At 40.8% G+C, this 13,095-nt stretch overlaps 1 protein-coding gene across 11 annotated transcripts in view; it reads left to right on the forward strand.

Annotated features, from left to right (window-relative positions):
* NAV3 (neuron navigator 3) overlaps positions 1–13,095 on the forward strand; it is a 549,543-nt gene that overhangs the window by 347,792 nt on the left and 188,656 nt on the right. For 10 of the 11 annotated variants that reach the window (XM_040410312.1, XM_040410320.1, XM_040410268.1 and 7 more), the window contains 2 exons: positions 1,770–1,953; positions 9,913–9,981. In XM_040410312.1, the coding sequence (XP_040266246.1) occupies positions 1,770–1,953; positions 9,913–9,981 (253 nt within the window). The remainder of the gene's footprint in view (positions 1–1,769; positions 1,954–9,912; positions 9,982–13,095) is intronic. The other variant, XM_040410303.1, reaches the window with a different exon arrangement.

Consider the following 13,095-nt stretch of genomic DNA (forward strand, 5'->3'; position numbering starts at 1 on the left):
AAACTACTAATCCAGGATCCATTTACTTCTGACAGTTTCATCCCCGAATGAACATTAAAGGGGTTATCTCATGATTATTGTAAAAAATAGAAATCAGAGATCATGTAGTACAAGACAATCTCTTTCTAACAAAGCTAGAACCAGCCCTGTACCTCACATGGATCCAGATATATCCCCTTCCATTGTTCTGGTAGATTTATATCAATATGGCAGATCAAGGGGAGTGTCTTTTCCGCTGCCGCTAAGGGGGCGTGTCTCAGCTCTCCCTATCACAGCTCAGAAGGCAGTTGAAGGATGAAACTGAGCATGTGCGGCCTTCTCAGTGAGCAGGACAAAGAAATAGAAAAAACAGCAGGTGGCGCTATACAGATACATTTTATTAGATATCTCACTGGCTATACAAAACTTTTAATTTCATGCAATTACAAAAGTATTCCGATCCAGGTGCTGGTTTGAAAACTGTAGAATATTTATCGTGGGACAACCCCTTTAATTGAAGATATATACCGTACGTTGATTGGTGCTCATTTAATGGGCCTTACATAGTCCGATGCAAACTAAAGAGAGGTGAAAGATTGTTACTATGCTCATTCATGCGATCATTTGCATATTGTCCGCAGCACATCTGCTTTTTACTAAGGGTGACGTGCTTCAGCTAAACTTTGATTATTGTCGCTGCATAAAAGATGCAAGAATTAGGAATGAGCATCGCCAGTCTGTGGAAAAGGTATATTACAGTAGACACTCAGGCTTGTTTGTGGAGTGTCTGCAGATAATTGCTGACTCAAACCTATGGAAAGCAATTCTGCAGCGCTACCAGTGTTCCTTAATGTAGCCATTAGTATCATTAACAGCCTGCGAGTCAGCTAAACTTATACTATAGGAATCATCTTAATTCCCCTAGTTAAAAATATGTCAATAAATAATAATTGAACAAATTGTCTCTGTCTAGACATGCACTTCTGTCCATGAAATTATGTTTTTGGAGTTTGGGGGTAAACCAGTATACTGTTTTTTATTGTTTTTCGTTGTTTTTCATTTTTTGTCATGATTTTTTATTATGTTTTGACTTATTGTTCCCTTTGCTGATCCATATCACAAGTGCTATCCATTATACCAGCAGTGTACAGCAGAGCCCTGGTATTTATTCCTTCTTTTTTTGTGGATTACAAGTTTGCTCGAATTAAAAGTATGGGGAATGGTTTCCCTTTTTCTCAAGTTCTTACAAGTATCCCCTGGTTATATATGAGTCAAACATTCCCATTGGGAAAATAAAGTTTACTTCTACTCTACTTGACATGAAACCAGATAGCTCCCATAATGCACTGCTCTCAAGTGACAGGAAACCAGCAGAATTGTGAGTGTAGGTTTAGGGTTAGATTCCGGGCCAGCCTTGTCTTGGATGCTGTGGTGTACCTTGTTTTAATACACCCTTATAGTTGACCATACGTTGTCCATAACACTGGCTGGTAGTTGCCTAACATGCCGCTAGCATCCTCAATGCATCCTGTGCAGCTACCTCTCCATAGATTTCCACACCAAGAAGGTGGGATCAGGGGAGTAAACTCTTGTTGCTCATGCCAGTCCAGTCGGGGCGACGGCTAATAAGCCCTGTGCACTGGTCACATTCCCCTTAGGCCAGTCCTGCTTAGACGTGAAATAAAAGTATGTATGAAATTACCAAGCATTTATGGGAAATTTTGCATTGCTACTATCAGAAGAATGATGCAACAATTTGTTTTAAATGTGTCTTTCCTCTTTTGCTGCAGAAATAAGGAATGGAAATCTGAAAGCCATTTTGGGACTGTTTTTCAGTCTGTCGCGTTTCAAGCAGCAGCAACATCAGCAGCAGCAGTATTACCAGTCACTGGTGGAGCTCCAGCAACAGGTGACACATTCCCCTCCGCCTGCTGAAGGCAGTCAGCCCAAAACGCAGCAAGATATGCAGTCTAGGTAAGCTATAGAGCACTGTAAGACAATATGTTAGCATATAGGAAAAAGCAAATGTAAACCGGTATAGAGTGGTAAAAGTTCCAGGGGGCTGAGTGTAAATAAATGACATGATATGGGTGCTAAAAGAGGCAGATCTGTTACACCATAAGGCAAAAAGTGGTCTGTTTGTTTTGGAAAGTAAATGGTATTTACAATGGACAGCAAACAATCACCTTTCAATTTTTTAAAGGAGCCCTGAAAAAATAAAATGTGGAATCTGATTGGTTGCTATGGGCAACTAAAGCCAGTTTTCCTTTTCACCAGTTTTCACAAATGTGACCCTAAGGCCTCATGCACACGGCCGTTGTATGTTTTGCGGTCTGCAAATCACAGATTCACAAAACACGGATGGCGTCCGAGTGCGTTCCGCAATTTGTGGAACGGCACGGACAGCCTTTAATATAACTGCCTATTCTTGTCCGCAAAACGCGGACAAGAATAGGACAGGTTATATTTTTTTTTGCGGACCACGGAACGGAGCAATGGATGCGGACAGCACACGAAGTGCTGTCCACATCTTTTCCGGCCCCATTGAAGTGAATGGGTCCGCGTCCGAGCCGCCAAAACTGCAGCTCGGATGCGGACCCAAACAACGGCCGTGTGCATGAGGACTTAGCCTGGAGAATCTTCAGGATGTAACATGTATCAACACTGCCATTTCCAAACTGCCTGCCTAGAAGAAACAGTGACAGTGGTCAAGTACTCCAACACTGAAACATAGAGAAATTGTAAAATCATGTACTTACAATGCATGTGTAATGGGCTTTTAATAATAGGTTTACAGGGATATAACATTGATATCCTATCCTTAAAATTGACATACTACGTCCTATGTTACTGTGTCTGGTGGTGCAATAAAAGAGCCACTGCACTATAGGGACCCATTATTTCTAATGATTGGTCCGGCACCAGTTATTTAGGAGTCCAAGTCATACTGTATGTCCAGAAAACGTTATAGGGATAGTAATTGTCATTGATGGCCTGCCCTTGGAATACGTCATCAATATGTGATTGGTGGGCTTGGGCCCTCACGTATCAGCAGAATGAAGGAGCTCCATCAACTTTTAATGTTAATTCAGACACTGCAGCTCATCTATACTGTACATGCCAGCTAATACGTATTGCCTCCATTTGAGTGAATGGGTTAAGATACAGTACCAGGTGGTGCACCAGATGCAGTGGTGAATGAATCCCAGATGAAAGCCATACTAACTGGTATAATGAATGACAAGCTCTAATGCCAGTTCTCAACAGCATGCAAAACAAGCTTTGTTTATGTGGCATCTTCATTCTGCCGGTTGTGGGATCCCCATGGTGTGACCCACTGCAAACACACATTGATAGCCCACGCTAAGACTAGGCCACCACAGGAAATTCCTTGGAAACCACTTGAATGTGGTTTCCTAGATTTTATCACTTGCAGAAGACCATATGGTAGAGGGTTTTGTTAAGTTGTCCAAATGTGTTGATGTTTCTTGTGAACTGACTTGACTTGTTCCTGGTTTACTCAGTGATGCATTTGTTACTGATTTCAATACTTGTAGATGTGACCTAAACTGCTCATTGGTGTCAATGTTTGCATCATGTATCACGTGTACCATGCAATAATACAGATGTATTATTAATATGACAGTGATACAGATAAAAGCTCATACATGATTTGGAATTCTGTTGCTTTGCATAGTCCATGTGTCATGATAACTATGCAAGTAATGTTGTTATACCATTGAAAAGTCTCCATTGAAACAACATTCCCAGTCGCATGGTTTCCTGTTGATGGGAAGTATGTCCATGGGTAATGCGGAGTACCAAACCCTCATAGTGGGAGAAATATTTAGTGCATTTACATTTTTTACATATTGTACTGTGAATAATATCCGGTCCAATCTTATATCTTCATGCTTTAGGCTAGGCCCCCATGCTGATTTCGGGAAAACAAATAGCATGATAGTCGCAACAGTTGTCACCAGGATTGTCACAAATTGTGACTTTTGCCTCAGCCAGGACTTATTGTGGAGGCCTAGTCATAATCACACTACAGTCTTACGAGAATTATGATTTTGTATGGAAAATTCTAAGCTTCTAATAGTTTAAATGGGTTGTTTCACTTCAGTAAATAGCATTTATCATGTAGAGGAGGTTAATACTCGGCACTTACTAATACGTTGTTGTTATCCATATTGCTTTTTTTTGCTGGCTGGATTCATTTTTCCATCACTTTATACACTGCTTGTTTCCATGGCTACGACCACCCTGCAGACCATCTGTGGTGGTCGTGCTTGCACGTTAAAGGAAAAAGCGCCGGCCTCTCTGAAGTTTTTTAGCGAATGGACTTCTGAGCTTGATTTGCTCAACCCTAATAATAACAATACATTAGTAATTGGCTTGTATTAACTTCCTCTACATAATAATTGCTATCTGCTGAAGTGAGACGACCCCTTTAATATTAAAGGGTTGAGTAATTATAATTTTTTTTTCATCCATAGCTGACCTCAGGCAGAGCCATGTAAATGGAGCCTGCACAACAGTGTAGCGGTAGTGTTGCTCTTCAGGACAGAGCTACATGGACAACATATGCTGCAAAATTGTTTTTATGGCAGTATCTGCCAGAAAAAAACTCATATGAAATTGGAGACATATGGGGTAGAGCAGAGGCCTCCTGCACCTCTATAGAAGCCATACTACAGCTATGCCCAACAGAAGCCATAATAGGATCGTGTGCTTGAGGCCGAATAATTCCCATAGTGTATTTTAACCAAAGAGCAATGCATTGTGGGAGCTCAGCTGTTAAATCACATGCTTGATCGTATTGCATAGATAGGAGAGAATTTTGAAGGTACCTTTGTATATCAGTGAGTACTGTACATGAAATTGCACAGTAACATAACAAGTAGAGCAGTTAGCTACAAGATTGGTATTGTCATGTCTGAAAAATGATCATTGATCATATGAGAATCTCCTCTGCTTCTTATCTATGCAGACTACTGATAAACAAAACCGTTAAAGTCAAATCTGAGGTCTGATCTTTTTTCCAGTTCAGTGAGATAGTTTGAAATACAGATAGTAACCCTTTTGGTTACATAAAGTTGTATATTGTGTATTGTTTTGGCAGGTATAGCTACTAACAATGCTTTCTGATATACTATCATTCTTTAAAACTGATGGGGATGTAAAGACTCCATTACATGCAAGAATTTTTTTTTTTATACCATCATATAATTGTTGAGGTTTGAAAAATCCTTGCCAATGATCTGATGATCCTTTAAAGGTCCTTGCCGCCAGAGGTAAGGAACCTTCTCCCTGCAGGGTAAAGAGCGTCATTGTCGTCGTCTGGTAGCAGATCTTGCAGCATCAGTTCCTTAGGCACAGGAGTACTGTAGCTAAAAAAAAGCCGGACCCCATAGCTAACTTTAGAGTGGGCATAAATAATATGTTATTCTCTGTCTCAGTGCGAATACAGCAATACCTTATATATGTAGTTTTTACATTTTAATTCATTTGTGATCATAGCACATTTCATGGAAAAAAAGGTCAGTGTAACATGTAGACCTTCCAAAAAAAAAAGATAAAACATGGATCGCACGTCCACAGGCTCCTCATTCATCTGGTGTTTCTCAGCACAATTTACATAGCTTTTTAGCATAATTACTAGTATACAACACCATAGTCGGCCATTTGTATACATTTTGATCAAAGTAAGTCTACTTTCACACTCGCGTTTTGGCTTTCCGTTTGTGAGATCCGTTCAGGGCTCTAACAAGCGGTCCAAAACGGAACAGTTTGCATTCTAATGCATTCTGAATGGAAAAGGAGCCGCTCAGAATGCATCAGTTTGGCTCCGCTCCGTCTCCATTCCGCTTTGGAGATGGACACCAAAACGCTGCTTGATGAAACTGAGCCAAACGGATCCGTCCTGGCACACAATGTGAGTCAATGGGGACAGATCCGTTTTCTATCACACAATCTGGCACAATAGAAAATGGATCCGTCCTCCATTGACTTTCAATGGTGTTCAAGACGGATCCATCTTGGCTATGTTACAGATAATACAAACGGATCCGTTCTGAACGTATGCAGATGGATCCGCACAAAACGTGAGTGTGAAAGTAGCCTAAGCCCACTCACCATAACATGATTGCCTCTTTCGACTCTAGTTTGATGCAGCACCATGTGGCAACCACCGCCGCCAAAACACAGCACCCACAGGTGGCGAGACCCAGCAGCCCAACAGCACCTCTTCTGTCAGACTGAGCCCCCTTGGCACTGGGCCCCACCAACCCACAGGCACAGCATCAAAGCCACAGCAGCAACCACACAGTACTGCACCAGGTGAACAGGTGGTCTCAAAACTTACAACAACCTAAAATTCCAAAGGGAGAAAAAACATGGATCGCGCATTCACAAGCTCTGCATTGATCTGTTGCTTCTCGGCACAATTTATATTTTCAGCATAATTACTAGAATACAACACCATAGTCGACTTAATGCACACAAGGCCATTTGTATCCATTTTTATCAAGTTTGGAATTTTAACATGTAAACCTTCTTGATGTAGGTGTGAGCCTGGTGCAAGTGTTTGGTGCTAATTATTTTATGCCATGATCTGGACGCTGTTAAAACGCCTGATATGTGGCATCAATAAAAGACCTAATTAGATACAGAATGGGTGATTAAATGAGTAAGCTCTCACCTTTTCACTCTTTTTTAAAAAAAAATATAAAAACATATGTGACAATTAGAGAGGAAGAATATTATCTGTGATTGATAGTGGAGGAGGGGATAACATGCACAGAAGTCCATGTTACCCCTTCCCCCCTTAGGCCATAAACAGTAGTTACACAAGGAGAGGAGGATCTACAGTACTTCTCTTCTTCCTTTCAAGCCCATCTGCAGACTGTCCTTCACTGCCCCCCTTCCCCGGTCTCCTCCTAACTGGCTTAGACCATAGCAGGCTAAAGGGGGGAGGAGGGGGGTCTATCTCAGGTTGTATAGCATCTAAAGATATGAACTATATCTTGTTTTAAAGCAGAGAATCCAAGCTTTAAAACAAAAGTGAACACTGAGTTAAAAAATATCCCTTTGTCCCTTTGTGATGGAAGTGAGGCTGAATACATGCGGATCTGTATTAGTATACATGGCACACAGCAACTTTCTATAGACCAGACAACAAGACATAGATCTATTTTGAATCAGGTAAATCCAGTAGTTTCCTGTTCTCTAAAGATTTTGATAAAAACCAGCAGCCATGGAAGGTGCTGACTATGTGTACATAAGTATTCTTGTACTTTGCAGTTACTGACAGTAAATGCTTCCTCTAAGATAAGGGAATGTTTTTTTTGCCCTTTTTATTGTTGTAATCTAGACAGATCTCATAGTTTTAGTTACTGCAGTTTAAAAACGAGTAACGGAATAGTGTACAGATTCCCTAGCATTAGAAATGGCTTTTTAAAGAGAAAACAAAGCACCAGTCTGTGAACAAGTGAACAAGGCTGAGCTGTAATTCTAGACACAGCCTGTGGACAGGAGTGGCACTGTTTGCAGAATTTTTTTTTGTTCTAATTTTGTTAATGGAGTCATAACAGACATTAACAGATACAACTACAATTAGAATATTGAAAAGAGAGGTGTTTGCATAAGGTGGGATACAGGCAGCAGACGGTCCCTTGCTTTTTGACTGATTAATTAATTAAAGTGAGGAAGAATGCTTCTTTCTGGCTTCTGTAAATTCCTTCAGCACGTAATTGTGAGTCTTGAGGTCCATTAGTGAAGTCCTGGTATTTTTCTTAAATAAAATAGAACTGGCCTGTGTTGCCTACTGGGTCCCTTGGCAGTTGCACAGGTTGCCCATACGCCACTCTTTGGAGGCTATTTGTCATTTTGACAAATTTATTTCTCAATTAATTTATGGAACCGAGAGCTAGGGTTAACAACTTATTGCAGAAAATACAGGGGCCAAAATGCTAGTGTAACTACCTACAGAATAATAAAAGACCATTTATATGTGCCACTTCTTGTTTTTGCAATGAAAAGAGGGACTTCTGGACACATGTTGACTCATTAAAATAAGAAGTGAAACCATAGTTTGCAGAAAAAAAACTTTTTTATAAATTAAATATAGACATTTCTCTGGTAATACACAAGTGTGTTCAGTAGTGCATGGATATAAAAGGACAGTATTGGCAGAAAAACTGCCCTTGTTGCTCATATAAACCAGATTTTTCATTTCTGAAAAAGGACCTGGTGCACTTCCTGCCATGTCTGGTTTAGTAAATACATGCACTCGCCTCTGGTGATTTTCTGGTCCTCCGCTTGATTCCTGCTGTAACGGATGGAAGCCTCATTGGTGACATGACCACATGTGACCCAGCGGTGGGGAGCTGCTTGGGGTCACACCACTGAGGCAAGTCATTTGGCTACAGCAGCACACGTGAACCCACATGAAAATAAACAAGCCAGGGACTGGGAGATCACGAATGGAGACAGGCACGGGAAAGGAGAAGAGGAGTGCAGGTGAGTATTATTCTTTCGTTAGGTACTACACGCTATGGGCACTAATTAAAAATGTAATTAAAAACATAATACTGAAAAAAAAAACACAAGCCACTGGTTTTGAATCACCCTTGTAGTATTTACACTGAAAATAGGCCAGTCTCATATTCTATTGTATACTGTTTTAAAGAAGACTATTACATTATTATACACCACTGTGTATAGGGTAGGTCAACCATGTTCTATGTGCTCATCACCAATTCACACTGTTTCCTTAAAAGGGCTTTAGAGCTCATAATTAGGGATGAGCGAATTGACTTCGGATGAAATGTCCGAAGTCGATTCGCATAAAACTTTGTTCCAATACTGTACGGAGCAGGAGCTCCAGACAGTATTATTAGAATGTTTGGCTCAGATGAGCCGAAGTTATTGCTCGTCGTGAGACTTCGGGTTATAACTTCATAAATTAATTTGTACTGTAAAAAAAAATTCCCGAACTCAGGTTCAGTGCCAACGTACCACTTGGAACTGAACCCGAGTTCGGAAAATGTTTTTTTACAGTACAAATTTATTTATGAAGTTATTGCGCAAAGTCTTGCGAGACTTCGCGAAGCAATAACTTCGGCTCATCGGAGCCAATATATTCTAATACTGTACAGAGCTCCTGCTCCGTACAGTATTGGAACAAAGTTTTATGCAAATCGACTTCGGATGTTTCATCTGAAGTCGATCCGCTCATCCTTACTCATAATATATAATTTTTTTTATAATTTTTAAGGGTCAGAATAAAATAAAAAAATGCAATAACAACCTCACTTATCCACTGTTGCTCCCATTCAAGAACTTCCCAGATGTCCTCCGCTCTCTACTTCCTGGTTCCTTTCAATACACAGGAAATGACTGCTCAGCCAATCACTGGTTAGGACAAGACTGGTTGACTTTCATGTGTGCTGAGAGTGACCAGGAAGTAGAGGCCATCAGGAACCCAAGTGTGGGAATAGGGGCAGAGCAGAATTGGTGAGGCGAATATTGTTTCTATTGCTGTTTTAGGCTATTTATTTTGCCCCCCCTTTTTTTTAAAGAAAACAATTACTGGCTAAACATCACCATTTTACTGTACAAATAAGTCTCAAATCATCAGTACATGTAGTTTGTATTGTGTTCATACATCCAAGTGAACTATTTCATTATAATATGTGACTTTTAAGTATGTCGTCTTTATGTTATTGACTTTACAATGTGTTAGCTCACTGTCCCTGTATCCCATTATAACTGGATGTTGATTTCATTGCAGACATTGCCTTTAATTTGTTACCATTCTGTTTGTTTTCCTGTGCATTGTTCTTGTCGCCCATCTGCCTAGTCTGTGTTTTATGTTTGTGCGTGCTGGTAAAATGCTTTTATTTAATTGTTCTGTTTCTTCTCACACAGTCTGGCAGCCAGATATGCAACTCAGTCTAATCACAGTGGGATTGCAACAAGTCAAAAAAAGACTACTAGGTCAGTTGACACCTCTAATTTATTGTGTGCTAGTGATGGCCATGAATACTTATGTCCTATTTCACAGACACAACAGAATATTAGGAAATCTATTATTTTAACATAAGCTGAGCTGCCAGATGGCAGTCTTCATGATAACATCATAAGCAGTATTACTCTTGTCATTTATGGATCATTTCATCAATCAATAGTATATATAACACACTTTAATATTTTTCAATGTAAGGCTAGTTTCACTCTATTGCTAAAATGTTTTGGCGGGCTTTTCCATTAGAGGGACAGCCTGCTGGAGTTTATTGTATCCGGCATAACTGGATACTACCTTTCCCCATTGAATCCCATTGATTATAGTAGTATCTGGTGGGGATCCATCCTGTTTCCAGCAACAAAACCGCTGCTGCAGGGGTATTTGCCGTAAACAGGTTGGATCCCCACCGGGTCCCGCTATAGTCAATGAGTCCAGTTGGTGATCTGGCAGTTTCCAGCTTTGCTGGATATTATGAACTGGCAAGCTGTTCCTTAGCCAACATTTTAGTACTAGCATGAAACTAGCACATATATTTATTTTCCAGATTGCATTTATTTGTTATATAACAAGCTAGCATCTTGCAAAGTCCCTCATTTTGTATGGAAGGGGCAAGTGCTTATTCCTCATGTCCCATTTGCCTATACCAAAGTAATGTGGGGCAGTAGCTGATAACTGGAACTGTCAGCACGCCTTGCGGTACTTGCTGATGCTATTTACTTCAGTATCAGTAGTTTTCTACCGTCAGCCTCCTGACCAACTGTATCAGAAACATGCCATGGGGCAGCTGGAAAGAAAGTCCATCTTGCTTAGTAAGTATAAATTACTGATTATACTGAATAGGTTTGATTCAAATCACATTATTGAATTCAGTATTGATATTAAAGACAACAGGACCATGGGTGAAAGACTAATATTGTAGCCGTGGTTAGCATTTTGGTTGGTTTCCTGGAAAATACACTCATTGACACACACAAAAATACAATAACAGATCCAGATAGAAATGTTGGCATGTAGCTATGTAAATGATTACCGGTGTGTTCTGACTTGACACTGGGTCTTGCCAAAAGAGGGCATAAAAGTACTTCCCCTGTTGCCCTATAAAAGGGCTCTCAGATGCTACTTTTGGGTAGTGTACCTCTTGGTGGGAGATTGTTAGATATGCCTCTACGACATACTCAAACACATTTTACCCAGTTGACAGACTTTGAGAAGGAGGGCATCATTGGACTGAGAGAAACAGGATGGTCCTTTTATTGAATTGTGCACCATCTAGGGCATTCCGACTTTGCTGTTTGGAGGGGTTGGGAGCACTGGTTCTGTGAGGGCACACAGACACGGTGAACAGACTTCAGACAGCCTAGACAGACCAACAGTAGAGAGGGTTATTTAATCCGCTGGAGCAGCTCTCACAGTTATGTTGTCCATCATCAAGACACAGGTGACATCTTCATTACACACCCCTGTCTCTGCCCGGACCATGTTCAGGTGCTTAGCAGAAGGACATTTGCTGTCATGGTGCCCATTACATGTCCTGCCATTGATAGCCAGCGACTGTTGCCTTAGTTTGCAGTGGTGTGACATGCAAGAAGCCTGGACTGCTAAAGATTGGAACTTTGCCAAAAACTGGATCTTTTGCCACTAATCCAAATTCTGTTCAGGGTCTGAGGACAGTTGAGTGTGACTTTGGAGGCATCAAGGTGAGCGCTTTAATCCTACCTTTTCTGTGGAGCAACACACTGGCCTAACTGGTGGTTGTGAAGATCTGGGAAGCCATCACATATAGTGATGGTGGTCAACCCTAGTAGCTATACAATGGACACTAACAGGTCAGTGATATGCACAAGACATTCTGTGGGCACGTGTGGTGCCTCTCATTGTAGGGCTGCAAACTGGCATTTTCCAGCAGGATAATACCCTTCCGTACACAGCATCAGTTTCTCAGGATTGTCTCCACCAGATTACTATACTTGCCAGATTTTTCTCCAGTCGAGCATTTATGGGACCAGCTGGGACACCAGCTTTGGCAATTTACAACTGTGCAGGACCAGCTACAACATCTGTGGGCAAAGGTGTCACAGGATTCCATACAGAACCTGTATGCCTCCATGCCCCACTGTATCTCATCTTGCATCCAAGCTAAATGTGGCCCAACAGGGTACTATAGCCTCATTTTAGATGTACAGTTTTCCTCAATAAACATCCTTTTGCCTTAATATTGTAATCACTAACATATATCATCACTATATTCAGACACAGAAAGTTAGAAAGTTTAGTTTGATTCCAACAACTCCTTCTTGGTGCGTTATTGGTTTGTCAGTGAGTGTACTGTACATACAGATACAGGGCTAATTTGATCAGAGACTCCTGCCTCAGAATCAGTTTCTTAACAACCATACTTGTTTCTTGAGAACCATACTAGATAATCAGTTTCTTGAGAACCATACTAGATAATCTAGGCATCTCCTGATCAAAGAAATGATCTCCATGACTGTCAAAGAACAAATCTCCCAAGAAATCTATTTGACTAGAGCGGCCAGTGCGTTATTTTATTCATTACTATTGCAATTTACATCATTCACTGTGGACTTTACTCCATGGTGTAATTTATACAGTGCCCTGAAAAGGTATTCATACCCCTTGACCTTTTCCACATTTTTTCATGTAATACCCACAAACGTAAATGTGTTTTATTGGGATTTTATGTGATAGACCAGGGATGCTCAACCTGCTGCCCTCCAGCTGTTGTAAAACTACAACTCCCACAATGCCCTTCTGTAGGATGATAGCTGTAGGCTGTCAGGGAATGATGGGAGTTGTAGTTTTGCAACAGCTGGAGGGCCGCAGGTTGACCATGCCTGTGATAGACCAACACAAAGTAGCAAGTATGTGTGAAGTGAAAAGAAAATGATATATGGTTTTCAAAATGTGTTTCATAAATCTGGAAAGTGTGGAGTGCATTTGTATTCATCCTCCCTGAGTCAATACTTTTGGGGTATGTCTCTACCAGCTTTGCACATCTAGAGGCTGGCATTTTTTGCCCTTTCTTTTTTGTAAAATAGCTCATGCTCAGTCAGATTGGATGAATT

This window comes from Bufo bufo, chromosome 1, assembly GCF_905171765.1.
Source record: "Bufo bufo chromosome 1, aBufBuf1.1, whole genome shotgun sequence".
NCBI classification, from domain to species: domain Eukaryota; kingdom Metazoa; phylum Chordata; class Amphibia; order Anura; family Bufonidae; genus Bufo; species Bufo bufo.